The 27,731-nt window shown below is 40.9% G+C and overlaps 3 protein-coding genes across 4 annotated transcripts; 1 reads left to right on the forward strand and 2 right to left on the reverse strand.

Moving 5' to 3' along the window:
• Positions 1-2,965: 2,965 nt before the first annotated feature.
• PLA2G12A (phospholipase A2 group XIIA) lies at positions 2,966-7,536 on the reverse strand. Its single transcript, XM_085058383.1, has 4 exons — positions 7,196-7,536; positions 5,495-5,571; positions 4,899-5,064; positions 2,966-3,866 (listed from the first exon to the last, which is right to left on the reverse strand). The coding sequence occupies exons 1-4, from the start codon at positions 7,407-7,409 to the stop codon at positions 3,748-3,750; spliced, it is 576 nt and encodes a 191-aa protein (XP_084914509.1). The 5' UTR covers positions 7,410-7,536; the 3' UTR covers positions 2,966-3,747.
• A 2,020-nt stretch (positions 7,537-9,556) lies between these two features.
• Positions 9,557-21,558, reverse strand: CFI (complement factor I). The gene is made up of 12 exons (XM_085058379.1): positions 21,298-21,558; positions 19,364-19,685; positions 18,594-18,738; positions 17,077-17,255; positions 15,952-16,062; positions 15,090-15,206; positions 13,931-13,969; positions 13,319-13,422; positions 12,593-12,708; positions 11,590-11,867; positions 10,373-10,474; positions 9,557-10,000 (listed from the first exon to the last, which is right to left on the reverse strand). Exons 1-12 carry the CDS (start codon positions 21,355-21,357, stop codon positions 9,783-9,785), a joined length of 1,791 nt encoding a protein of 596 aa, XP_084914505.1. The 5' UTR covers positions 21,358-21,558; the 3' UTR covers positions 9,557-9,782.
• Positions 21,559-21,820: 262 nt separating this feature from the next.
• Positions 21,821-27,370, forward strand: GAR1 (GAR1 ribonucleoprotein). Of its 2 annotated transcripts, XM_085058385.1 has the most exons (7): positions 21,821-21,924; positions 23,218-23,390; positions 23,471-23,625; positions 25,055-25,114; positions 25,529-25,661; positions 26,421-26,531; positions 26,838-27,370. In XM_085058385.1, exons 2-7 carry the CDS (start codon positions 23,231-23,233, stop codon positions 26,849-26,851), a joined length of 633 nt encoding a protein of 210 aa, XP_084914511.1. In that variant the 5' UTR covers positions 21,821-21,924; positions 23,218-23,230; the 3' UTR covers positions 26,852-27,370. The 2 variants fall into 2 exon arrangements, with proteins under 2 accessions (XP_084914511.1, XP_084914512.1); XM_085058386.1 differs by lacking the exon at positions 21,821-21,924 and having other exon boundaries at positions 22,083-23,390; positions 26,454-26,531.
• The last annotated feature ends 361 nt before the right edge of the window (positions 27,371-27,731 follow it).

The raw sequence follows: 27,731 nt of genomic DNA on the forward strand, positions 1-27,731 counted from the left end.
CGAAAGGTGGTGTGATAAGTGAGTCATCTGTTTTCTGTACACCTGTACTTCAGCCACCGTGTTCGAGTAACTGCACCCTCTTACACAAAACCATCGTTCTGAAATATGGGGAGAGTCTCCGGCGTTTACTTAGTTGAAATTTTCCAGAACTGCACTCGAACTCCCATTACAGGTGCACACTGTTTCCTTTTCTTTTCATTGGGGCACCTGCACACAACCCTTGAGAGGTTTGGACGCGTGGGCCATTGTGCAGTTTTGCTCTATTCTCGAGTCAGGTCTCTCTGATGATTTCGGAACTGTGAGCAGAGTGATAAGGTACTGGATTGAGTGCCCAGGTATCTTAACGAGTGCTGATATTCCCAACCGGGAATTATGCAGCACTTTACCCGTCACTGATCAATTGCATAACAAACAAGTTTCTAAACCAGAGCCAATGACAAAAAAACATTCTTCTGTATAAGAGCTTTACAGATTGTACCCTAGAGGGATCTGAATTTTCTATCCAGCCTGCTTTTAGAGAGGCTCTAGGACAAACTCCTGTATGAATGTGCACTTAAGAAAGTGCTGCTACAAGCACAAAAAGCAAGAGATTTAGAGTGGAATTATAGGCATTTTTACCCAGTCTGAGACGTTCTGGTCTTACACAAGCTTCTTGCACAGGCAAAGCTTTTAGACAAGATCTTTCCCTTTGATTAAAGGATCCATGTGTATTGCTAATTCCTTTTGCTTGGTTTTCCCTTGTTTGGACTTGTTGCCTTCAGACTGCCAGTAGGCATCTGGATCAAGATAAAACTTTGTTTCACATGGTTTTGTGCATACTTTAACTAGAACACAACACTCTCACAAGAGTTTCGTGTTTTCTGCTGGGTAACATTTAGACTTCCATCAAACAGATTCCATTTTTTGCAACTGCAAATCCCACCTCTCCCAGCTCACACTAGAACTGCCCCTGAACCCACTGTAAACAAGAATCCTGTGTGAAATAGCAGCTGCAGAAACAAAACCTAGGACTCTCTAACAGCAGTCTGAACTCAAATCCCCCGTGTTCCTCAGTCCAGCAGTTCGCTTAGATCCCTGTAAGACTAACGTTTTTTCTGCTTTGTTTCGCTGGAGGCTAAGAGCAAACTCAGTCACTCTGTGTTCAGATGAGTCACCGGTAACTTGATCGCAGTGTGTGCAGCCTGAGGTAGCGCTGGACTGGTGAGCTTTGCCTGCTCGTTCTAATGCATGGAAGTTTTTTTGTTAGACAGGCCTATACAGGCTTAGAAACACCTTCAGATTGTTGCAGTAGCTCCCCAGTAAGTGGGTATTTTTTGGAAAAAGCAGTATGGATGGATCAGAACTGAAGTCTGAAGAAGAAAATTTGATTCTGGACACACTGCTGTACAGTGCTTCTGAGTACATAAAAACATGCAGTATTGAGTTAAATGAGCTGCTATATATAGCATTGCTATGCTTTAATCCAGCATGAAGCTAAACACCACACAGTCGATCACTCACTCCCCCCAGTGGGATCGGGGAAAAAAGTAAGGACAGTTTAACAGTAGAGAAAGGGAAAATAATAATAAAATATATACAAGTCACACACACACACACACCAAAAAAAAAAAAAAAAAAAAAAAGATGAAGAGGGATATGAATACTCCCCAAGACAAGTGACACACAATCCAGGTGCTCACCACCCCCTGACCAATGCCTGTCCAGTCCCCAAGCAGCGGCTGGTGCCTCCTGGCTGATTGGGATATGAACTGCATCCTCTTTACGTACTGGGCATGCTGCTCTGTGGTGTGGAATATCCTTTGGTCAGTTCAGGTCAGCTGTCCTGGCCATGCTTCCTTCCAGCTTCCTGTGCACCTCCTCACTGGCAGAGTATGGGAAACTAAAAAGTCTGGTATTTAAGGTAAGCACTGCTCAGCAACAACTAAATCATCAGTGTGTTACCAACATTATTGTCACACTACATCCAAAACACAGCACTGCATCAGCTACTAGGAAGAGAATGAATGCCATCCCATCCAAACCCCGGACATTTAAGCACCTAGTTTAAGCCCATCTGTACTGAACTTAACAAGCCATCTAGCTGAATCATAGTGGTTTGGGCTCATTGTGGTACTTTTTCGTTTTTACACAAACAATGCCATTACTGTTCCCTGCTTTAGTGTTAAAGATTTTTAGGGTTACAACCATGGAATTCCAGGGTAATTCAGAATTGTTTCAATTCTGTGGTAGAAAATAAATGTCACCAAATTCAGGGGACCTACAAGTTCATCAAGCACATTTTTGTAAAACTCTGCAGTAATATTTCTCTTGCAGTGCTATTTCATATCCACAAATAAGAAAAGAAACCTTGGGCATGACGAAGGAACTTTAGCAGAAACTTTTTGTTTATGAGGCCCTTACATTGACTGTCATGTACAATAAGCTCTAGTGACAAACCAAAACCACAACTGGTAAAGAAAAACCACGTAAAATTATACCACATTATAGTCCATGAGTCCAGTGAATTTTACACATTTAATTTCTATTACCTGCTCACAGATGCAATATTTTAATTTGCATTCCTCTCCTGTGGATATCTAAAGCAGAATTGCTTCTTAATGAAGGCAAACCGTTATGTTTCTAACAGAGGACCTAACACAGAAGTTAACTATGGTCTGACACCTGTAGATAAGCAATGAAAGCTGAGTACAGAGAGCAAACCCCAAATAATTCAGACATCAGGGGATTTTAGCTGGAGAAGTCAGAGAGGGCACAGATGACAGAAGTACAGGCTCACATATCCATCAGCCTCACAGAGGGCATCTTAAATAAAAAAGTTTGTTGGACATACTGATCTTAACTGTGGAACTTGCTTTTAGTTTTCATCAAAACAGACTAAATGAAAGCAAAGAGGAATATGGTAACCAAGTTGTGCCACAAGAGAAATATAAACCAACATATTTGAACACTATATCCTTTCCATGTATACAATACACAACAAAAAACGTTTTATTCAAAAATAAGACACTTGATGAATTTTTTAAAAACAACATAGAAACTACATTTCACCATTTTGACAAATCAAAAGTATATCCTCAGGCTGCAAACTATTCATTTTACTGGACAAGCCTTAAAAGGATCAACTTATTTGATCTGAAAAGTGCTGAAGTAAGGCATTGATACAGAATCAGGTAGAAATATGTAGTGTGTGTACACAGGCTTGGGGTGTTTCCCTGTTTTTTTTTAAAAACAAACCTGCAGGACCACAGACATCAGAGAGAACTGAAGGCAATGGCACCAGAAACACACAAGTACAGGCTATGTAAGATGTCATACTGGTACACAAAACACACTCTTTCCTGTTGAACCCATCAGATGCTTCAACTGCTAGGAAACCTAAAATTTGACCTGTATTAAAAATCACCTGAGAATTCAATGCAACTCTTCGGTGCCTCTGACGTTCCCACTGTGGAGTTCTCTTGGGATCATTACAATGGCACCAGTGTTTTACAACAGCATGCCCTAGGTGGACATACACCCAAGGAAAGCAATTTCAGTTCCCAAGCCTCTGACATCAAATGGAGAGAAGGACGACTAGCTTCTTCTCTACATGAATAAGAATATCGTAGTGATTTTCAAATCAGTAAATTCATGTCCATGTTTAATATATTACTGTCAGAAAAGTGTAAAGGTTTGTAACCAAGGCTTTGCTTCATTTCAGCTGAATCTTTGGCTTTATTCTGCACCAAGAGATCTCAGAGTCTTCTTTCAGAGGTCTGTCTTGCCCTCATAACCACACATACAAGCAGCTCTCTGGCTATCCAGGTATGGTTTGCATCCTAAATGTATAACTGCATCAAACAGCAGCTGAACAGTTGATTCACAAGCTGCAAGCAAAGAAGAGTTCAGTTAGAAGTACTCTTTGAGTGGAATATCAAACTAACAGACAAAACTCTGGCAAACTGGGAATGACTCTAAGAAAGAAGCAACCTTCTCTGGGCATAGCAAATAGATTGTCAACTGAAAGAGTGAACCAATAGAGTCATTCAAGTTTGAGTAAAGATTTTTTCATGTGAAACAAAACTAAAAAAATCATTGCCTATCAAATGCGATCTGTGTTAGAAACATAAGGAGTCTTACAAAGATGGAAGAGCTGGTTTACCTGATCACTCTTTGCACCCCAGTTTATGCAGAGATTGCTATCTTTAACATCAGCTCAATAGAATTGAACGAATATTCACCAGTTCTGACACTAAAGACTAACATTATGAGTTAAATGAATTTGAGGAGTTCAAACACAGGGTTGTTCTCAGTGGTAATATTTACTGTGAAAATGACACTGTCCAAATTAAAAAGTGATTATGTTATGTACCCATCAGATGCAGGCCAACAACCAGAAGGAGTATCATACAGCCTGTTACTAAGAAACGTAACATTTATTCACTAGGGGACAGCACTAACTACTTCCACTATGACAGTGTATTACTTTAGTATCTTATTTCATAACAACAAAAGATTCTGTGTTTTCCTACAGTTTATTAGCAATCATACAAAGATGTTTAGAAATCACCCAGCAGAACAGTCATGTAACTGCTATGTTACAGTAAATGCAAAAATTATACAGCATTTGGATCAAATTGTATTCCCATATTCATACTCCCAAATGGGCAGCATTATTTTTTCCCCAGAAGTTAAAACTAACTTTAACTCAAAGTTAGTTTTAACCCAAATCATTTTCCTATGCTGTCATTGCTCTGCTGCAGAAGCATCTGGGCTGCACAGCAGAGGGACAGAAGGTCACATGAAAATGTGACCTTGCTGCACTGCACAGAGATTCTTTGCTGAATTAAGCTTGAGTTAAACTTAGGGGAAAGCAAAAAAAAAAAAGAAAAAAAAAAAAAAGGCTTTTTCACACTTACCCTGGACACTCTCTGAGATTCCAAGCGTTTTCTGCACATCTCTGCAAATTTTTGAGAGGCAGGTCTGAAACTGCTCATCACAGTCATTTTTTTTATTGCCACAAGTATCATAGCATCTGTCGTGGTGATTGCAGCATTTTGTCATTGAAGGGATACCGATGTCAAACTGTGAAGGAAACAGTGTCAGTAAGGACAGCAAAAGTCAGAGCCAAACCCTCCACTCTCACAGGGATACAGCTGCAGCTATTCAATGCTTTCATGACTGTGCAAACAAAACACTAAACCAAATATTCAAAACCCAACAAATTAATCATCAACATTACATTTTATTCTTAAATATTTAAAATTCTTTAATATTTAATATCTTTAATATTAAATATTCTTTAATATTTAAAATGTTTATGCTATGTTCATTTACAATACTAACATTTTCCATATGTTGTTACCAGAGCAAGTGTTAGGAGCTGATAAGAGCAGAGACCTTGTATGTGGATGCTGTCTCATACTTAGAAGGGGGGATGGAAAAAACTCGTCTACATTGAGGAAAGCTGATGTATAGAAGACACACAGAGAAGCCCCAAAACGGAAATACTGACCTGAACTCCAAATAGAGGGGAACCACAGCCATTTGGTGGTGCTGGTTTATATCCATAGCGAGGAACAGGTCTTGATCCTGAAAAAGGTAATTTATCATGTCTCAGATAGAGGTTTTACACAGAATTTTAGCACTGTTAAAAGTCACCACAGACATTTGCTTGGCTTAATACAGTATCAGTTATATTTTTAATTTAAACATATATTCAGGCACCTGCATATCAACACTCCTTTCCAAATTACAACTTAGGGGTACTAAGCAGTTTTTATTAAGAAAGGGGGACAAGACACCTAAGCAAGTGTCAATGTTTGCTTCCCAAGTTAAAAGAAAAAAAAAAAATACTATAATCGATATGTTGGTTAAGTATGCAATATATAGGAGTATATTAACAGAGTACTTTAGTGTAAATTCATTAATACTTCTTTGCTTAATACGTAATCAACAGTAGTTCTCTGATTTTTTTATCTTAACTGGAATGAAACATCATTTTTATTTCTACAGCTGTAACATTAATAGAATTTAAATTAGTAGAGACTGCTAAAGTCATGTTTTCCTGAACACTCACTAGTGCAGCAAGACAAGGAATTCTGCATCCCAAGTTAAGGAAGACTGTGGAGTTAATTTGAAAAATTACCCTCCAGCTTGTTTCAGTACTGGAAACAAATAAGTCCACAATAAAACATAATGGAGAATAAAAACCCCCACATTTGAAAGGTGCATATTCTAGTACAGAGGAAATGTCACAGTGTCCTGGCCACTCTTGTGAAGCCAGCTGGGGTGCCACCACCACACTCACTTCCTGACTTAACAAATATCCACCACAATAAACTGGGGATGAAGCAATTCCACTGTGACAGGCTATGTGAACCTCCTGTTCTGGGGTATTCCCAGGGAAAAGCCTGGCAAGAAACCCCCTTTCTGGAGCATCGCATGGGATGGGCATGGCAGGGGAGGTGACACAGCACAGGTCAGGTTGGAAGGCACTGCAGTGAGCCATCTGGTCCCAACTCCCTGCTCAGGGAGGATTCTCCTAATAATAATAGTCTAATATAATAATAATAGTCTAATATAATAATAATAATAATAATAACTATCATTATCTATTAGGTCATGCCAACTCGAGCTGCCTCAATTAGAGTTCATGTCAATCAGCAGCTGACAGGCAGGGAAGATGCACAGCTGTCCTCTGCCGGTCGCAGGAGGATTTACAAACAGCAGGGTGCACTGCTTCCACTGGCAAACATTAAAACCTGTTCTTCAAGCATGACTTACAAACAACATATCCCATAGCTCAGATTTCAGCTTTTCCGTCCCAAACCGAAATGCCCGTGAGTGCTCGCAAATAACCAGCCGGGAAGGAGCAATTCTTCCCGCTCCAGGGCTTTTCCCCGTGCACATCAGCTGTACATATTTGACAGCAACAAGCCTTTCTCCAAGGCTTTCTCCTCCTGGAGACGTTTCCAAGGAGCTCCCGAGAGGTCACGTTAAGAGCACTGCTCACGTGTCCGCACGTTCCACAAACACGTATTACACACGGATTTAAACACACACACGAGCACAAGGAGCTGCCCGCCGAGGTTCACACGAGTGTTTACAGCCCCTGCCGCTCGGCGCTCGCTCGCAGGCTCGCCCCGGCAGCAGCGGCAGCGAGCAGCCCCGGCCGCCCGGCCCGGGACAAGGGTCGCGCCGCAGCCCCGCTCACCGTCGCCGCACTTGTACTGGCAGAGCCCGTCCTCGCCGCCCAGCAGGTCGAGGGCCGCGTTGAGGTACACGTCGATCTTGTGCACGCCATTGCGGATCGTCTTCAGCGTCGTCCGCCAGTCCGGGCTCTGCGGCGCCTCCTGGCCCCGCGCGGGCCGCCAGGCGCAGGCCGCCACGGCCAGCAGCAGCAGCGGCGGGGGCAGCAGCGGTGCCATGCCGAGCCGAGCCCGCTAAGCCGCCGCCTTCTCCTCCGCCGCCCGGCCGGCCCGGCCCGCTGCCACCGCCGCCAGCCGCACGGCCGCCATGGTCCCGCGGCCCCGCCCTGCCCCGCCCCGCGGTGGGGCCTGCGCTCCGCCCGGTGCCGCTGCGGTCCCTGCGCCGGGCCGCGACACTCCCTCGGCTCTCCCGGGACACGCGGTGCCTGGCGCTGTAGCGGCACCGCTGGCCGGCTGAGCAGCGCCCCGGGAGGCACCGAGCCCTACCGTGATGTGCGGCACCGGGCAGGAAACTGACCCGCTCATGTTCACAGGCGTGAGTGCTTCCCAGAACATCGCCTCAAGTGCCAGGCGGGCTGTCAAACAGAGCCAGATAAAAGTATACCTATTCAACGTTAAAAGTCCCGTCTCGATTTGTCGAAAAGAAAAATCAGACCAAAGTGAACTTAACTACTAAACATCATGTTTGGTTCTGTGGATTTTTATTTTTTTAAATTAATTTTATATTGAAATGCTAGATGCTTTGCAGATGAGCTGGAGTTGAACCAAGTGATAATTGTTTTAAAACCCTGATTGATGTTGTGTGGAATCCCTCGGAAAATACTAATATTTGGCTTCAGGGCAAAAGTTAAATGTAAAGAAGAAGAGGAAGAGAACCAAGAGACTTTCAGATCAGACAGAGTGTAAAGATACATATTCTACTGTTTTGGGGTTTTTTTTATTTGCAGCTTCAGCATTTAATACTACGTGTAGTTAACTGAAGAAATTGGCGGGGAAAGTTCTTCACAGAAGAATGAAGTCAAACAAAAGAGGGAGCTCTTTGTACACCTGTTCAGCTTTTTCCTATGGTTACTTCACCAAGACCCTGATTCAGCAAAATAATTTCTGTGTAGAAATATACTTAAATGCTTTCCTAAACAGCAAACCTTTTTTGAGGGGTGTGTGTGTGTATATGTGTTGAGAGAAGCAATTGATACCCTTACTTTAATTATTGGTGACTGATAGTGTTCTTTACATGACAAATTCATGCTGATGTGAGGTTTTTGCAAGTCTGGAAGATGAAGAAAGGTCAATGAAAATGTAAAAATGTTTGTTGTCTGACTGTGGTGAATTATAGAAAAAATACCACCACAACAACTGTGTTGTGTGAACAGGATAATTAATTGAGAGGAATAAATTAAAGCAGATATTAGTAGTTTTTGTAATTAGGACACAGTGAAGAATGTTCTAAAACTATTGAACATTTTGATACAACTGGCTGAGATGGTCCTGAAGCTATGAGAGTTTTGTATTGAGGGTACCAATCCACAAATCAAATTCTACTACTTCAAAAAGAATTTTTGCTCTTTTTTTGTGCATAGCTCTTGCTGAATCTGAGGGTATTATGTATAGTCTGATGTTTTCTTTATGACAGCAAAGGGTCTAACTTTAGATCTGCTACTTGGTTTTGTATAATTAAGTCTATATGTATAAGGCATTGACTTTTTATATATTTAAAATGTGTAAGTATGAATATATGTATGCACATAGAGTGTGTGATAGTGTGAATAGCAGAGTAAAACTCTACTTGGTGCTGAGTTTGTTGGATATGTGAAATACACTTATACATACAGAGATCTTATGATAGTAAAGATGCTTTTTATTTCAGTTGAAGGTTTAAATTTAAAAAATACTTTGTTGTGTGTGACCAGTTGCTGTTAAATTAATAAAACTTAGAGCTACAAAAATTGCCTCAAGCTAGATGATCAGATGATGTATATTAACTAGGTATGAATTGTCTGAGTTTGTAGCCACAGAAACTACCACCAAGCAGATATATTGAGTAATTGTTGCCTCACAACAAATCTCATGGTCATAGTCAATCTGTCAATTAATAGATGATAAGAAGTCTACTTCTGCAATAAGCCTAAGGAATCAACTGCCAAGCAAAGCAGCCTCCTGAGGGTTTCTGGTGACTTAGACTTCCAGATGATGTAAGTTCTTTAAAGCAGTCTGGCTGCTGTCTTTTCTGTGAAATTCACATATTGCCAGTGCAGTCATTTTCCAACCACTGCTTCCAGTATCATTATCCCTTTTAGCTAAATAAACAATGGCAACTGAAATGCAATGTGAAAAGTGGAAAAGAACCCAAAATAACAAGAAAAAGATATTTTGATATCTGCTTTTATTAGCGGCTTTTGCTGTGGACTTCTGGCTGTCAAATTCTCTTCCCACAGGTTCTGCAAAATTGTGGTATTCATAGAGTGTTAGGAATTTTCAAAACACATTCCTTAAAGATTTGTACTGATTGGTGCAAAGTTACATGACTGCTGATTGTGACAAAGGACTATTTCTGCATGGGTGATATGAAGGAAGCATTTAATTTTCTGAGCTTTAGATATTGTACCGTGAAATGAGACTCCTTGTCACGTGGTGGCTAATCCAGTCATAATAGCTGGCAACTTGTGTGTACACACCAGGGTGACCAGGCTCCCCACAGTTCTCACCCCAGCTCACAATACCCCACACGTAGGCCACATTTTCAGCATCAAAACAGACCAGAGGGCCTCCTGAATCACCTTTACAACTGTCTGTGGAGCCATCGTAAGTACCTGAAGCAAAAAAGGAAATAAAAAGCAAAAATAAGTTAAGATACAAGCTGGCACACAAAGCAGAGCGCAGGAGATTTTTCAGGTCCCTGCTGCTTCCTGACAGGGTTTGCCTAATGGTCACCAGTAAAGGAGATTCTGAACCTCATAAGCCCATGTAATCATAGAAGCTTGTCATGCTGTCATCTGAACTCTGTTTTGAATAGGTATGGAATGGCAGATGCTACAGGCTTCACTGGCTGGCATTTTGCCAACAGTGATTTGTGGTAGTTGTTTTAATGTCTTTCCTAAGCCTAGAATATTCTCAGCCAGTATGTCTGACCTAAACTGAGAGCTTGATGGTAGAGAAATTATAGTAAGAAAATTGATGCTTGCCTGCACAAGCCATCTTTTCGAAAAATCGTCCTGGATACAATTCAGAGCAATTGTGAAATAAATTAACATTTCCCCACTTGAGGATAAATTGTTTTGTGTAACCTAGAAAAGAAAAAAAAATTAAAATGGTAAGTACACATTAGGCACATTTAATATAATGATTTGAAAGTTATTTACTTATTTACAGAATATTATCTTCAGTATTATAAACCAGAAACCTTAAACTGCCACTAACATTTACCCCATATGAATTACAGTACATTGGCCATATATTTAAAAATACAAGCAGAATGGTTTAATTGCAGTGTTAACTACAGTACTTTTGTTTTGTGACATTTTCACCCTTTCCACTTCCTTGTATTCCTCAGGTTTTTTTCCCCGCATTTTCCATATCAAGGTTTCCAGGCACTTAGAAACTGGTATATTGCTTTCTGTGAAATGGAGATGTGGCTGTGATTCATCCCTATTACCTTTTTTCCAACTCTGCACTATCTTTGTGGAGCAGTTACTGAAGATACAGGTGAACTATTTATTCACAGATCTAAAGAGATGCTCTGTTTTGTTCTCTGTCTGTTTGCTAGCAATGCCCAACTTTGCATTTGCTGGGTGGATGCTACTGAGTATGGAGAGGAGAAACCTCACAATCAGGATGTGGTAGCTCCAACACCAGGCTGTAACACCATGATACAAAACAAATGCTTCCCAAATCTTCGAAAGCATGATTACATTTGGCTTATTTGTCTCTTTGCAACCTTCTCTGGGCTAGACCCAAACATGGCAGAGACAGGATGTGTTGAGTCTCATGACTGCTGACTGCAGCTCAGATGCTGTTGGGAAGGGGACAGAGGACAGCCTGTGACTGTGGACCCCTATGAGCTACCAAATGCCATCTCTTACATGTTGTTAACAGGTCTCCACAGCTAATAAATTTATTAGATGGACAACAGAAGAATTGCTTACTGTCAGGGTAATTTTCATCCAGGGGTGTCCTCCATATCAATTTCCTAAGTGGCTGAAACATCAGAGGAAGAAGTACAGAAAAGAGAACCAACAGTGATACCTGAGTGCCAAAACACAGCCTACATTTTCTGTACTCAGCCTCTTCTGACTGCTTTGTGCTCAGCTGTTCTTCAGCCTTTTCAAAATAAAAACTCCCCACAACTAGGAAATGAGTTATACAAATGATACATTCCTGTAGCAAGCACTAAAGCAAATACCTTTCTCTAGTCCCCATCCAGAAACCTTGCATGTGTCACCAGTCTTGAACATATACTCTGACCAGGGGATACAAGCAGGTATGGTGTTTTCTTCCATGGTGCATTCTCCATGCCCAGAACCTTTCAGCTCCAGCAGAGCAATGTCATTTTCGTAAGTTGATGCATTGTAATTTTCATGAATTATCACTTGGTTTAGTTTGAAAGTATTTGTCTCTCTGTCGTACACGATTGTGTTCAACATTCCAACCCAGACGCGGTAGAGATGGACTCGATTTGCCCTGGAAAAAAACCAGCAAAATAAAATTTGGCAAGCACATTTCAACTGGTTTAAAGCTTTAAACTGTTGCATTTTGTGAAAGCTTCTGTAGAATAAAAATTCATCTTAGATACATATATTTTCTTTTCAGACTTCATGCCCATGTTTTTCTGAAGTGTAGCAAATTCAAGACAGATGACACATGCTGAGTACTGCAACTATTATAGAAATAGATGTTAAAAGCCAGGCTCTGTGTTTAGTGTTGTGACAAAGAGGAACCAGGTTTTTATGCTGCTCTGATACAGAGTGAGCAGATGTGCATGGGACCAGTAAATCTTACATGTCTGTTCTTGGCTTGCTCTGGGGAATATATGACCCCAGGGACATTCTTTGGGAACAGATCCTGGACTTCCCCAGGGCAGAGATGGAGAAGATGTCCCCTGTATTTAATTTCAAGCAGGGTAGTTACAATGAACCTTTCCTGCCTGTCTGGTATGCCTGAAGTATGCCATGGTCTGACTGAAGTATGCCATGTCTCTTCATTGTTACTTTTTGTCTTTGTATTCACTGCCAAAACACTATTTTCTCTGAATCTTCCTCATCATTCATGTGGGTGAGTCAGTGTTTTAACCTGTTGTATTCAACAGACAAACAGAAATTAACAAACAGGTAGCTGAGAAGGGCAATAATAGCCAAATCAATCTTTCTGCCTTGCAATAAGAAAATAACTTCAGAGTTTGTTTTTACCTGACACAATGAGCAGCAGTCAGAACCCAACAGCCACCAATATAAACCCCTCCACAGTACACTGTTGAACCTTCATTGCTGGTGTCTTTAATTGCTACTTGCCAAGGGAATTCACCCTATTCAATCAACAAACACAAATAATGAGGAATCATTACAATTGTACAACTTTTAGTGCATAAAGGGAAAAACATCTCTTGGTATCACCTGATCCCCTTGACTATGTCTGATTTAAAATAAAAGATCTCCTATCCAGAAGTTGCAAATTTGGCTCCATCAGATATAAAGGATTTATATACTAAGTTTCAGCAATTTTATTCAAACTTTTGATTTTGTGCAATACCTTCTTCCCTCCAGCTTTTAGTCATGAAACCCCTTGTAGTCAGAGAAACAGACATAGGGGCTGACCTTGTTTGAATACATTTTTGCTGTATTCTGTTTCACAGACACAAATTTTAATTCCATTTTGCCAGAATTGTTATTTTATCTGTAGTACTAATTGTTTTTCTGATTAATTTTCAGCATCTACTTATACAACAATGCTCAATTTTGTAACTCCATATTTTACTTTATAAACTGTGCTTCTCTTTGCTTTCATGCAATGCAATGCCACTACTGCTGCAAAACATGACATAAGTTTTGTTATTTCCATAAGTTTAACAGAAGGCAAATAATGCCCATTTGAATCAATGCTGAATGAACTCATATCTGGTAAGGTTATTTTTTTACCTTTCCTGCAATCTCTCCACCTATGATTCTTTTCCGTCGAGTTAGTGTGTGATTTCTAATACCGCAGTGCACTTGAGGTAGAAGTGTCTTTATCATTTTTCTTTCTTTAACAAAAAGGAAAAATGTATCTCAGCATTCAGGTATACATTCTCTCTATTTGGAGACAGGCTTATCTTTATATCGAAAATTTAAGTGCTGTGAATATGCCAGTTGCTGAAATAGCAGAAAAACAAGGATCAAAAATTTTGGCATATCTTTTTGCTTTGAAAATTGCTTGTGTCTTAGCATCACATTACTTCTCTTCATTTCCCCATGCTGCTTGCATTCAGGCAAATAATTTTAAGGATGTTCCCCTAGATTTGCTGACAGTTTACCTCAGCTGAGAGTTTACCAGTTGCCAAAACATGGAGATGTAGGTGCTCAGCCAGGATGAATTATTACAGCATTCTTGAAATCAGTGAAAAGCAAGACAAACAGTAAGCCCCAGAGTGTGTATTAGAAAATCACAGACTCCAAATATCTCAGTGTTCTGGATCTGAGCAGCTGGCTGGTAGCTAGAAAGTCACTAATAAGATGGTATGCTGTTGATTTTGGAGGGCTAATTACACTTACCTTCATCCATACTGTCATTTTCAGCACGTTCTTCTTTGCCTATAGTAGAATAGCAAAATACTAACATTATTGGCAAACATTTACTTGAATGTATGTTTGTAAGCCAAAATTTTGGAACATGTTTTAAATGCATAAGGGCATACATAGTGTTTCCCATGGAGAGCAGTACTCTCAAGCCTGCTAGGCAGTGCTTGGTTGCCTCAGGCTACAAATGACCTACAGCCTGCAGATACTCATTCATAACTACACAACATCTACTTGCTTTCCAAACCTAGGAAAAAGGTCCCTTCTGCCAGGTAACCCTGAGAAATAACCCTTTCTTTTGTTTGTGATCTCTAAAGAGAGATCCCATTCTCCTCCACCAGAAACCAGTGATTTTTTTCCTCCAGACCCATCAACCCTTTGAAGCATTCTAAAACCCAAAGGATCATTACGTGACAGGTTTTTGTTTGGTTCCCCGCTACCTGTCCCCAAATTTCTATTATGCTGTTGGGTACTGTGGGCCTCCTTTAACAGGGGGAGGATTTCAACAAGAGAGGTAAATTAAATGCTCCCTGAATCTGGTTTCTCAGCTTTTATTCAAAGTGCCCATTGAATTCAGTCCCTAAATGGGGGCTGATCAATGTGTCTGTTCTTATATCACTGACAGTAATGTTTACATTTAGAGTTCACTTTACCTGTACTAATTACCATTTACCAATAGTTTTTACTTTTTTAGCTTTTGTCTCTTATGAGAGAAAGGAAAACATTCTAATTTTAAAACAAGGCGCAATCTTTTCAACAGAGAGGGGCACAGCACAGAAGAATTATTATATTGACAAACTAGTTGAATTCCTCATTTGTGAAGAAAGTATTCCTGCTCACTCTCTCTACACTTTCTTAGGGGATACCAGTTTGATAACTGCCCACATAAACAAAATACACAATCTGCCTTAAGCTTCCCAAAACATCATCTGTTTCTTCCTTCCTTTAGTTTTCTTGATATTCCTTTCCAGAAAGAAAGAAAATTACATAACCTTTTCTTCCTACTATGTATAACATAACATTGAGAAGACTGATTCTTGCATAATAAATAATATAATAATATGCACTGTGTAGACTCTAGTTAAAATTGGGCTGGATGAATGGAAAGAAACAAAAAAATCTTTCAGAAGAAAACCTGCACAGAGAACTCCAGCTTCATCCTCTCCTGTGAGGCAGTCAATTTCTTTGTTGCAGACATTCTTGTTTGGAATACAGATATTTGACCGACAGTGGAAACTATTGCCTCTGCACTCTGTAACATACGAGAATTAGAAATGTAAATCACAGGATCATTTGGATCATCAACCTCACACAGTCAGAGAGCTTTAAAAAATATTAACCAAATGTATATCCCTATTACAGAGGACCTAGCTATTCATAAAGAGATTACAAAAGCAGGCTCTGTGCATGTAAACAAAATGAATATTTGGCTCTCCTCACTATAAAATCTTGGAGTTATAAGATGTGAAAAATGTGGATCTCTGTTACTGCTGCAGTATTGTACTTCTAGACTTGGTGTCACTCCGTACCAGTTTCATCCATAACACATCCACACTCAACCTCAGCCAAAAGACCTCCAATTTTGCCAGCATCTGATCATCTCAAATGTGGAACTGATGATGCTTGTGCCAAGTCCTATCCCCCAGATCGGAGACCAATTACTATTACTAATTACTATTGATTTTTCCCAAGTAAAAAAACATTTTCATTCTAACAGGACTCATTTTTTGTATCAATCGTTATCAGCCTCCTAAATAGTCTCATTGTGTTTCCTCATACTCTGAGGAAATCCAGATTCTGAAGAGATCACTTGCCTGCTTCAAAATGGAATATTATGCCTGCTTTTTTGCACTTGCCTATACATAAACTATGGTTTGATTGCTTTGATGCACTGATTTATTTGAAAACAAAATTTAGCTGTTACATCAGTGTAAAAATTCTTTGTGGGTGGTTTTCTGCTTAATTATTTTGAAGCACCTGACAAAGGAAATTATTACCTCTACAGCACAGTTCATCACTCAGGTCTCCACAGTCATTGATTCCATCACAGGTTTTATTCAGAGAAATGCACTTCTTGTTGACACATTGAAACTCTCCATCTAAACAATCTGTGCAGCAAGATGAAAATGAAGTTAGTGTGGAATTGACTGTAAGTTCTTAATTGCCCAGGGAAATACTCTGCCTGCATATTTGATTCTGTCAGCAGTTTGGCCTATCAGCAAGAGCTATGCTGGGGCCCAGTCATGTAAATAGGAATTTTTTTTATTGTTTTGATTGCCTTGCTGTCAGGGTTTCAGCATGACCACTTATTTTCCTCCTCCAACTTGCAGTAGCCTGGCAAAAGGGAATTTAATTTCTTCTAATGAAAGGAGTGGTGAGGACTAAACCAGAAATGATCAGTTCAAACCCACTGTAAATGATTCAAGAGATTAGGAAGATGGATGTTCCCCCTCTAGAAAGAACTCATCGAGAGTCTGTGAATAACTACTTTTGTATGGAAAAACTGAGATGATTCACAGCTCTTCTAGTCAGCAGCATCTCAGGATGATGCTCACCAGTCTCAAAGAAAGCTCACTACAGAGAATGAAAAACTGTTACAATGAAAAACAAAGCCTTGATTTCTCTTTTATCACTGAGAAATTGAGGAGACCTAACCACCCCAGGAGACACCAGCAGTTTCACCAGAGCCATGCTTGTCTGGCTGCAGTGATGCTGGTGTGTTAATTGACCTCCCTCAAACAATGAGCAGGACATTGTCACCTGTCCCCTCACCAGTTAAGCTGGGAGAGATAAGACTTGTGGGATACAATATACCTTGGTACCCTTGGAAGAGATGGTGTAATAAATAGAACCATGGGTGAAATAAGTTTCCTTTGGGGAAGTAACTGTAAAAATACTTTAGAAGCAACAGTGTTTTTTTCAAACTCAAAAACTCAAGACTGTCTTGACTCCAGATTGCCTCAATTGTCTTTAAGACTGCAAAATGATTATTTAAAACAATCAAAAGGTATCAGTGCAGGTTCTCTCTGGCTTACAGTTCAGCAAACTAGGTCCTCATTATTTAAAATAAACTTAAAATGTAAAACCACCAAATAGATATTAAACCAGAAAGAACTACTAACCTCTGAGATTTTCATGGCACTGCAGGCTAACAAGTCCCTCATTACTATCTCTTGATTTCACCTCTATGTGACATTCAGCAAGACTTGTCTCTAGGCCCCTGCAACTTATTTGCAGACAGTGTAATGAATTTAAGGCAGATTCTGTGATACTGGAATCGGTTTGGTAATATTCAGCACCTCTGTGAAGATACAAATAATAATAATAATAACAACAAATTATATAATTTCAAAATGGATTGCCCACTGCTTTTATTGTTTAGAATTCATATGATTTTCCTCAGTGTTAAAGAATTTTGGCCATGGCTGAGGAAATGAGCGCACTTCCCATGGAGTTGTCTAAGGGTAAAGAGGAGATGTTTACTCTGGAAGAAAAAGTAAAGTGCTAATTTTTGTAGTTGCTGCATAGAACTGTTCCCAAATCCATATGTAGCTCTATGACAGTCACTGTGTGTGATGGACCTCCTTATGTAGCAAAACTTGTAAGTTCAGATCTTTATCTCTGTGTGGACACAGGCAAGCCATAACTTGGAAACCACCCTGCATGGGGTCAGTATCCTTGGTGTCATCAAAACCAATACATATTGAGGGAGCTCAGGCCACTGCAAGGCTGGGATTGGTAAATTTCATCTTTTTTGGGATTACCTGAGCAGTATTCTCTAAACAGTGTATGTATCCTCCTACCTTAAAGAAATAGTAAATAAGTAACTAGAGAGGCTGTCAATGACACTCCGGGGCTTAATGTTCTGTCCCAGAGCAAACCCTTCTCTGCTATCTAAAGATACACTGATCAACACCAGGAAACACCTCTTACCTAGAGAGGCACTGCAATATCAGTTTCAGTTTTTTGGGGATTTTTTAAGTTGGTTTTTTTTTTAGGTAAGGTTGGGGGGGCAACTGTGCCTAAGTTAAATGTGTTGTACAGGTGTAAAATTATTATGTACAGGATATAGAGTTGACTCTTTATGAAGAACTGAATACACGACTTGGGTGATCAGTGTGATCACAGGAAAAAAACCCCAAGTTCTGTGTGGCTTCAGCAATCCCTGGTGCCAGAGCAAGCAGTGGCAGCAGGGCAAGGGGTAAAGGAAAAATCCCCATGTTCTGGTTCTTGTTAGTCTGGCTGGTGTAAGTAGCAAAACAGAGCTGTACCCTGCTGTCAGCTGTCCTGAAAAACCTTTCTCTGCATACAAATCATTGCTCAGAGCTGCTTGGGGATGGTCCATCCTTGCACTTTCCCTAATACAGGCCTGAGAGAACACTTCCACACTGGTCTTCATCTTTATTTTAAAGTAAAACAATTATGGTTTGTATAGTTGTAACCTGTTACAGAACACAGAAATCTGTGTTTTGGCTTTCACTCTCAGGTGTCAGTTAAAGAAGTTTTATCAGAATTTTGTGGCCGATACATTGTTCATGAGTTTTGTGTCTTAACAGCTGGCTGTGACTGACGCTTCTGTAAACATCTCTACTTTTTCAGATCCCTTGCAGTTATCCAGAGATAAATTCCCCAAACTTACAATTCAAAGCCACGGTGCCTGCAAGCCACGTTTGCTTCATTCATAGTCCAACCACTAGCGCATACAAAACTGTCATCCTTGTGGTTCACGGGTTTTACTCGAAGCAAGCCTGAATCTCCCTCATCCAGAGAGACTGAAAATGTTTCTTAAAAAAAAAAAAAAAAAGCAAGGAGAAATGAAAAAAATTCCACAACCAAAATCATATTATATCTGGTAGAAAGACAGCACAAAACCAAATCAGGACTAATTTTGTATTTACAGCCTAAGTTCACATGGAAAGAACAGTAGATTTGAAATCAGAAGCTTCAGGTATTATTCCTGAAATTTCTGAGGACTGACTTTTGTGTCTTTGAGTCTGCTCCTTTTACAGAATACGCCAGTTTATAGACAAATGAGTGCAATGGGTACATAAGAGTACCTGGAGGTCTACCAAGAACAGGTTGCATTTCAGTATAATGACCTTCTTTAGGGGATTTTGATAGCCAACCAGTACACTTGAAGTGAGAGGGCCAGGTCCTGCCTCTGCTACCTGTATGGCAAATGCCTGCAGCAGTCTATGTAGCAAAAAGCAGCAGGGTGACCTGGGCCTGTCAATCACTTCATTTATTAAATTAAAATCAACAGATACTGCCCGTTTTCAGTGACTTTTCATTTTCTGTTTCATGTTGTTATAGCGCAACAAAATGAACAGACTTTGTGAGCTGTAAATAGTGTAAGCATCTCCTCAGCCACCCACAACTGATGAATTTTGGAACAGGAGGCGTTAATACCTTTAGGTATGCATGTTCCCTTGTGCAGAAACTTTGCTTTGGGTTGTTGACACTCATAGCTCTTTAGCTGGCAGTAAGTACGGAAGTTCCTTCCATTGTGAGAACAAACTGAAGTGCCATTCTTTGGGCACTGGTAGGGAAGCTTACAAAGGCATTTTCCCTGCACACAGCGTTCCCATGGGTGACAAAACACTTTTTTACAGGATTTGTGGGTGTAATTGTTGCTTAAGCATTCTCCTAAGAGGTAGGTGTCTTGCTTAGCTGGCTGGGCAGGCTTAACCTGTTGAAGAAAGGGGTTTTCTTCAGCATTAGATGCTGCAGTCTGCAAAGCACAAAAGAAAAAAAAAAAAAGCAAGTTAGGGACTCTATCAAGGGTTTTTTGGATTCCTTCACCGACCTCAGCAAAGTGTTCATTCATAAGCCTTTTGCTATCTAACCAAAAGTTACTAAATATCATTTATAGTGTTTATCCCCTTGTTTTTGGCCACCTTGTCTTTCTGTTTTTCTGAACTCTTTTCTTTCTGGATCATTTACCTGGTGTGATCTTCATTCTTACTGATCTTTCACAAGATCTTTATACTTTTTACTCTTCAAACATCAGCTGAAGTGCACAATAGATTATAAACATTTTTAAAGCCATTAGTTTATAACATATCCTAGCAGTGGGACTGTGAGCAAATCAAAACATAAGGGACTTAACCACCAGAAAAATTAAAAGCATAGCAGTTTGAGGGTTTTTTCCAAAGATTTTTTCTATTAGCCTGGCTGACTTTGGGTTTAAATATCATCTGTATATACTTATGAACTACTGAGTAACAAATAAATCTATAATTAATGATTTGTTTTGCAGAGTCCACCTGACTGCTCAAATGACAAGTATCTCAAGTATCTTAACAAGCATCTTAAAGCAATTTGAAAATTAAATGCTCTTCCTTAACAGCTTTTTTCCTGTATGTTGCACAGCAGTGGATTTGCAGTGGGGTTGGTGACCATCACTGGACTGCAAATACAGATCCTGACCCTCCCTCCACTGGGTGAGTGACTCTGCAACTGTGTTTGTGCAGCTCTCTGGTGACTTCAGTGCTGGCCAAGTGCTTTTGCTTGCTAAGATCTATGTGTAGGATGAATGCTGAAACATGAAAAGTGGATGGACTCCGTGTAAAAATGGGAGAGAAATGTTAGTCTTCAAATGTGATTTATCAGCTGTCACTGTGTCAACTGGATCAATAGAGCTGAAGTTTAAAGTTCTCATGAAGAAATCCTGGTGACAGCAATGTCAGTGAGGATGTTGCTGGGGCAGAATTTAATCAAATACCTCTCCTTTTCATGGCTGTATAATCTTATTAAATTCCTCCTGCTGCTCTCGGGTCAGTAGAATCCAAACTGAGAGCCAGATCCGGCTTGGCACAACTCCCGTGTTGTGCTGTGTGTTTCTCTTGAACGGGAACAACAGGTGCTGATTTTTATCTCAGGATTTCTCTGAAGACTCGGGTTGTGCTGAATGCTCAGCCCAGACTGGCTTTCCAGGAGTGTTCTGCTCGCAGACAATCAGCAGCAAACCTCCCGGCAGTAGGACACACCATGCTGCCATGGTACAGGACTGCAATCCCGTTTCCCAAAAAAGGGAGGCAGGGAAAACTGCAGCACCTTTCTGTGGTCAGCCATGCTTGCAGATTTGGTTTAGGATAGGATCTGTTAGATTAATAGATTAAAATCTATTCCAGAAACGTGCTAGCATAAACCCCAGGCAGAATCAAAACATGAAAGGGAAATAGCAAACTTCAAACATTCAGGCTGAGCTAAAACAAATGGATGAAACACAAATACTGTGAAAGGAAACTTATTTTAAAAAATCAACTGGTTTTCCTTTTATGACAATAAGCTTTTAAAAACATTTCAATTAATTACTGCTAACAAAATAAAACGTTTCTTACCTTTGATCCACAAAGACAAAAGAGAGACAAGAAAACCAAGCAAATTGGGAGCATTTGCATGATGGAATTTTATCTCCCTCCCTATACAAATTCCTCTGGCTGGGATTCTTTTGAATGTCAGCTGTTAGATTTGTGTTTAATTTTTAACCATTAGCAAAATATTTTAAAGTGTGTTTAGAAATAAAGTACAGGAGCCTCAGCTATGAACCGAAAGCTCTGATCTCTCCAGAACATCCTGCCTGAACTGGTTTTACCGTAAGCGCATGAGGAGATAACAAAGTAAAGCCCTTGGAGTAAATGATTAAAAGGAAGCACTTGTTGGGGTTATACTTTTATTTTTTCCGCCCGGAGGAGAGCGATCGATTCATCACGGGGGCTCTCCTGACTGGGGGCCAAGTTGTTGCGCAAGATGAGTGTTTTTACACGCAGTGTCTATTCGGAGGGGCTCCCAGCAGTGTCCCTGCCACCCACACCCGCGGGATGCGCACTGACGGCTCTCGGCGCCTCACGGGCATTTAAACCCTGCCTTTGCGACACTGCCGCCCGGCAGCTCCCGCGCACTGACGGCAGGCAGCCTCCTTTCCGGCAGCGCGGGCGGTCCCGGGCGAGGGCGGCGCGCACGTGCAGGTGAGTCCCGCGCGGGAGAGAGAGAGAGGAGAGAGAGAGCCAGAGAGCCCCTGCCGCGGCTGTCCGTCAGTCTGTCTGTCTGTCTGTGTGCCCGTCCGTCTGTCCGCCCGCCCGCCCGCCGTCCCTCAGGGCATGGCGGCGGGAGCGGTGTCCCGAGGCCCCGCGGGGCGCTGCGGTGGAGCCCGCGCGGTGCGGCCCGTGGGAAGCTGCTGAGGTGCAGCGGGGCGCGGCGGGAGGGGCGGGTGGGGTCGGGGCGAGCCCCGGTATCGCCACAGGCCGGGCATGGACAGAGGGACGGCAGCCCTGCCGGGAGGGACTTGGTGGTGCTGCTGGATGAGAGGCTGGACATGACCCAGCAATGTGCACTCGCAGCCCAAAAAGCCAAGTGTATCCTTGGACTGCATCCAAAGCAGGGTGACCAGCTGGGGACGGAGGAAATTCTGCTCCTCTGCTCTGCTCTGATGAGACCCCACCTGCAGTGCTACATCAGCTCTGGGGTCCCCAGCACAGGAAGGACATGGAGTTTTTGGAGCAGATCCAGAGGAGGGCACGAAGATGCTCACAGGGCTGGAGCAGCTCTTCTCTGCAGTCAGGCTGAGGGTGGGAGTTGTTCAGCCTGGAAAACAGAAAGCTCTCGGGAAGCTTTACAGCAGCCTTCCAGTGCCTGAAGGACGCTGCAACAGAGCTGGAGAGGAACTTCTCACAATGGCAAGCAGGGGTAGAATAAGAGAAAGTAGTTTTAAACTGGAAGACAGTAGGTTGAGATTGGATATTACGAAGCAATTCTTTATTGCGAGTGTGGTGAGGCACTGGAACAGGTTGCCTAGAGAAGCTGTGGATATCCCATCCCAGGGAGTGTTCAAAGCCAGGTTGGATGGGGTCCTGAGCAACGTGTGGAAGGTGTCCCTGCACATAGCAGGGGGTTTGGAAGTAGGTGGTCTGTAGGATCTCTTCCAAACCAAGCCATTCTGCGATGTTCTCACTTTGTGGCACTTGTGGGGATGGAGGGTGTCATCTCACACTTCTCTTGGGGCTGGAGACTGCCATCTTCAGCCTTTATACAGGTGAGTGAAAAAGGTGCTGATCACTGCTAGTCAGTTTTTGCAGGTGGATGTGGCAGTGGATGACATCTTTGGTGTAAACTTGATTTTTCATAAGCCAGCATGTGAGGATAGAAAATAAATCAACCATTAAATTAACAAGCAAGGCTGACAGGAGACTGTACTTTGTGCAGCAAATCAAATGTGACATACCTTTTATATCTTAAACAACTGATTTTTGTCCACAATGTAGGAGGCAGTAGAGAATGTCTTTTCATGGAAGAGGAGGTGGAGGAGGAAGAGGAGGAAGAGGAGGTGGAGGAGGTGGCTTCAACCGTGGCGGACGAGGTGGCTTTGGACGGGGAGGTGGAAGAGGAGGCTTCAACAGAGGAGGATATGACCAGGGCCCTCCAGAAAGGGTAGTTTGTAAGTTACATGGAGAAATTTTATTTATTTAATTTAGAATGACTGCTCCAGGTCCTTAGCTTGTTTGTTCTTTATTTCAGTGTTGGGAGAGTTCATGCATCCCTGTGAAGATGACCTTGTTTGCAAATGTAAAACAGAAGAAAACAAGGTGCCTTATTTCAATGCCCCAGTGTACTTGGATAATAAGGAGCAGATTGGCAAAGTGGATGAAATCTTTGGACAGCTGAGAGATTTTGTATCCTTCAAAAATGTGTGACTTACAATATTTGTTTTTAAAAAAATTGATTGGATATTAAATAGGATTTCTTTGGGATTTTAAAATAGTTCAGGGTTTGGCTAGAAGTTATATGTGAACAGACACAACTCTAGCTGCAGCTGTTGGTGTCAATAGGTGCTTCACTCACATTAAGTGCCTGTCTTGGAGCTTTTTTGATATGGCAGAGTCCTGTAAGTCAATCAGAGGTTTTCACTCCCTACCAGTACTGATGATGTCTTCTGCATCCATGCTGGCTCAAATTCTTACTTTTTCTGGCTAATTGACCAAATTTTCTGCTGTAGGTTACTAAGCCATAGCAGAATTGGATCAAGGGCCTGGGGTGTTTTTTGTGCATTAGGGGACCTTGGTCGTGCTCCAGCTCATTATTCAGTTATAAATTGAGTTTGTACGAAGATGTCCTGTTGCTCATAGTCCAATTTATTACTTCACCTGCCCACAAAAGTGGGATGTGCTAGGACATCCTTTGGCAGAGCTAGCTTGACACAGAGGCACTGGGTCTATTCTGTTTTCACTGCCAGATGAACAGAATCCATGACAAAAGCAGGATACCTGGGGGAGTAACCCTGTAACATGTCAGTGAGACTCAGCCTGTGTTGGTTGGTTCAGCATCAGTCATCAGCTGTGTGCATCTTCCTCTCCCACATTAAATGTGAAATAAAATATACTTGTTAACTCACAGTCACTCTGAATGTATTAATTTGCAGATTTACTTTTTTGTATCAGAATTATTTGAACTGTAATGCATGAAAATAATAAGTGACTGGATTTTGCAGCTCCTTGCTTCCCTCTTTAATTTAGACTAAGTAAGCAGAGTTGGCCAGCAGCTTTTTTTGATCTTGGGAATTGCATAGCAAAGTCCTTCTGCACTGGAGAGCCAAAGGATTCACACAGAACTGCACATGGGGTCACAGAGAGTGTCTGGCAGTTCCCTGCAGGACAAGGCTGTGCATATTGTGTCCAGCAGTCCCTGCTGGCTCATGCCTTTGCACAGTCAGGCACTCAGCAGCACCAGCAGAGCCCCTGCAGCATGTGAATTGTTCCAGAGAAGCCTTGAGGTCACCCTGGGGCTAAAGGGGTCATCACTTGCTATGCAAGTCTGTTTCTTTACAGTTATGTTTTTAGGTACTTTTTGACTTGGTATGTTCTTCATTACACCTTTATATGTAGAAGGAAAAAATTATTTTATCACAAAATACCATATTTGTAATTATGAAAAAATTGAAATAAGTTAAATAGTTTCTGCTGATCTTTTAATTGCAATTGTGATGAAATTTAGCTTATTTCATAAAATACTAACTTAGAAAATGTCTGAATGTTCCTTCCATTTACTAACCAAAATCAGTTTCTAATATTTTGTTACTGCTATGCTCCTTAAATAAGCTAACAGTATTTTTCAGTGAAACTGTCTGATAACATGAAAGCCTCTTCATTTAAAAAAATGCAAAAGGTAAGCCAATCTCAATAACAGAATTTTACTGTATGTCATCAGTTTAGATAAGTCTGCTCTGTCAGCAAATAATAAAAGGTTTATTAAGTTTTAAATAGCTTTAAAAGCTGATTGCCCTTTGTAAACACAGGCATTAAATTCCTCTTCCTTTTCAGTTTTGTGTTTGCTGCATATTCCTTCTCTCTGCCACACAAGAGAATATGTAACAAATGAAAATCACACGAATATCACCTATATTTTAGCAGCTTTTTAATACCGTGATTTACTTCTTGTGTGCTTTCTTTGTTTGGCTATTTGCAGAGGACAACCTGACATAATGGGGTAAGACCAAATTGTGGCTATTTTTAAAGGGAGACATTAATGTGCTTTTTAGTCTTGGTACTTTGAAAGCCTAATGGAGCTCTCTTCCTGCAGTTTTACATTGATCCAGCAAAGCTACTACCCCTTCAGAGATTTTTGCCAAGGCCCCCTGGAGAAAAAGGTGCTCCCAGAGGAGGTGGTAGAGGAGGACGTGGTGGACGTGGGGGAGGAAGAGGTGGTGGCAGAGGTAAGATTACAAGAATGAAAGCTGCAGAATGTTGGAAATTATTTGGGGTGCCATGAGTTGTTTTGTTCATTTGCTCTGTGTTATTTTGTTTTTTAAAGTTGCTGTTGAATACTTGAATATCAACAGCTGTATTACAAAGGAAAATGTTATTAATGTTTCTGTTTGACTTAATAGAAAAGGAAGTGATATCTTTCCAGTGACATGACTGGCTAAATAACAGCTTCAAAGCATAGGGTGGAGAGAATGCTGATTGATAACAAAGACAAAGCTTTTTAAACATCACCTGTGATGTACTCTTCAATTAAAGCTGAAGTTAATTTTTTCTTACGTTGCAGTTTCTTGCATTTTTGCCATACCCCACCCCTCTGCCACAAGCCACAAGTGTTTCTAAGTGGTTCAGTTTGTTTTAATGTTCTGTTGAGTTGTAATTAATAAATAAAAATGACTAATAGTTGTGGTCAATTACTGGTTAATATATGTAATTCATTTTTGCTCTTGTGACAGAAATTAATTGTTAAGTCTCTTTAGTATTTTGGGCATGGTACATCAGTTATTAAATAATACCTACAATGCTCCAGGTGGTCCCTAGAAGAGGCAGGGTACTAGTAGTTGACCTGGTAACTGCCCAGCAATTGACAGTTCTGTTTTTTTCTTCTTGTTTCATTTAATTTCATTTCAGAAGCTGTCAATGAAATAAATTGTTGTGCGTAACCAAAAATTTACATGCTCCTCAAAGGGTAATTTTTTTCTTCTGTTTAGGAGGATTCAGAGGAGGCAGAGGTGGTGGAGGAGGAGGATTCAGAGGAGGCAGAGGTGGAGGAGGAGGAGGAGGATTCAGAGGAGGAAGAGGTGGTGGAGGAGGCTTTCGGGGTGAGTGTGTGATTTTTACCTTTCAGGAATAAGAATAGCTGCTGATTTCTAAAGCTTGTAAATATTAAACAGAATGTTGTGATTTTTAATGTCTTATAGATGTTTATAGTTCTGTGCAAGAGATTTCTGTGCATCCCAGTAGCTTAAACTGAAGCACAGGACTCTGCATTTGTTGATGTGTGTGTAAAACTGTGTTAGTTTTTTGCATTTTATTCTATCAACTCATTCAATGTTATGTATAGAATTTGTTTTAAATGCACCTAAGATGTAAATTGTTTGGTGTGTATTTCTTTTCTCTTAAAATAGGAAGAGGACATTAAAAACAGAGCCATGAGTATCTCCTCATCTTACCATGTCATCTGCAGAAGTGAGGAACCAGGAAAAGTTTTTGTAAAGGACCCTGAATATCTTTTTATAAAGAACTTGAAGCTACAAATGGCAATTATTTTTTACACTTGATGACTGTTGATGGACCCAGGAGGAGAGTGTAGCCCCAGGTGAAGAGCTGAAGACTGCTCACAATATGTCTAAACTTTTCTAACGAAGCCAGGATTCAATGTTATCCTTAAACTGTTTGTTTCTGACAAGCAGTGCAGTCAGTGCTTAACTCCGTGTTGGAGTTTGGAGTAAACAATCAATTGGAATGGGAATTCAAAAGACCCTAAAAGTTTACTGCATGCACATACATCAGGTGAACCTGTTACCTGTGCATGACTGAACTCTAGTTCTCATCCTCGTTTTTAATCAAATCTTCTGGGTTGTTAGGAAATGACATGCTGTTTAAACAACCTTTGTGAACCTTTTTTTATAAATTAAACTTCAAACTTTTGTGTTGATAATTTTTTTTAATACATAATAATGTATAAAAGACAAGACAGATAGCGAAGTATATTTTGTGAATTTTTCTGGTTAAATATTAATGAAAGCCAAAGGCATCAGGAAGTGTTCTTAAAAGCTGCTGTCTGATGAACAAGACAAGGTGAACACTGTACTTGAGTCATCTAATAATATCTAATTACACTGATAGTAAAATGCTAAGGGTTTTTAACTGCCCTTGCATCCCCCCCTTAGCCTGTTTCTCTTGAGGTTTTGCTGTCCTGGCACTGCACCTCTGTGGTGCTCTGAGCTTGTGTAAGGCTAAGATTAAATACCCCATCATGGGGCTCCTCTGCACACAATGCTTTCAGTTATGTATTGCTT

The sequence above is a fragment of the Lichenostomus cassidix genome, chromosome 4 (genome assembly GCF_008360975.1).
Source record: "Lichenostomus cassidix isolate B80296 chromosome 4, HeHo_3.0, whole genome shotgun sequence".
In the NCBI taxonomy this organism is placed as follows: domain Eukaryota; kingdom Metazoa; phylum Chordata; class Aves; order Passeriformes; family Meliphagidae; genus Lichenostomus; species Lichenostomus cassidix.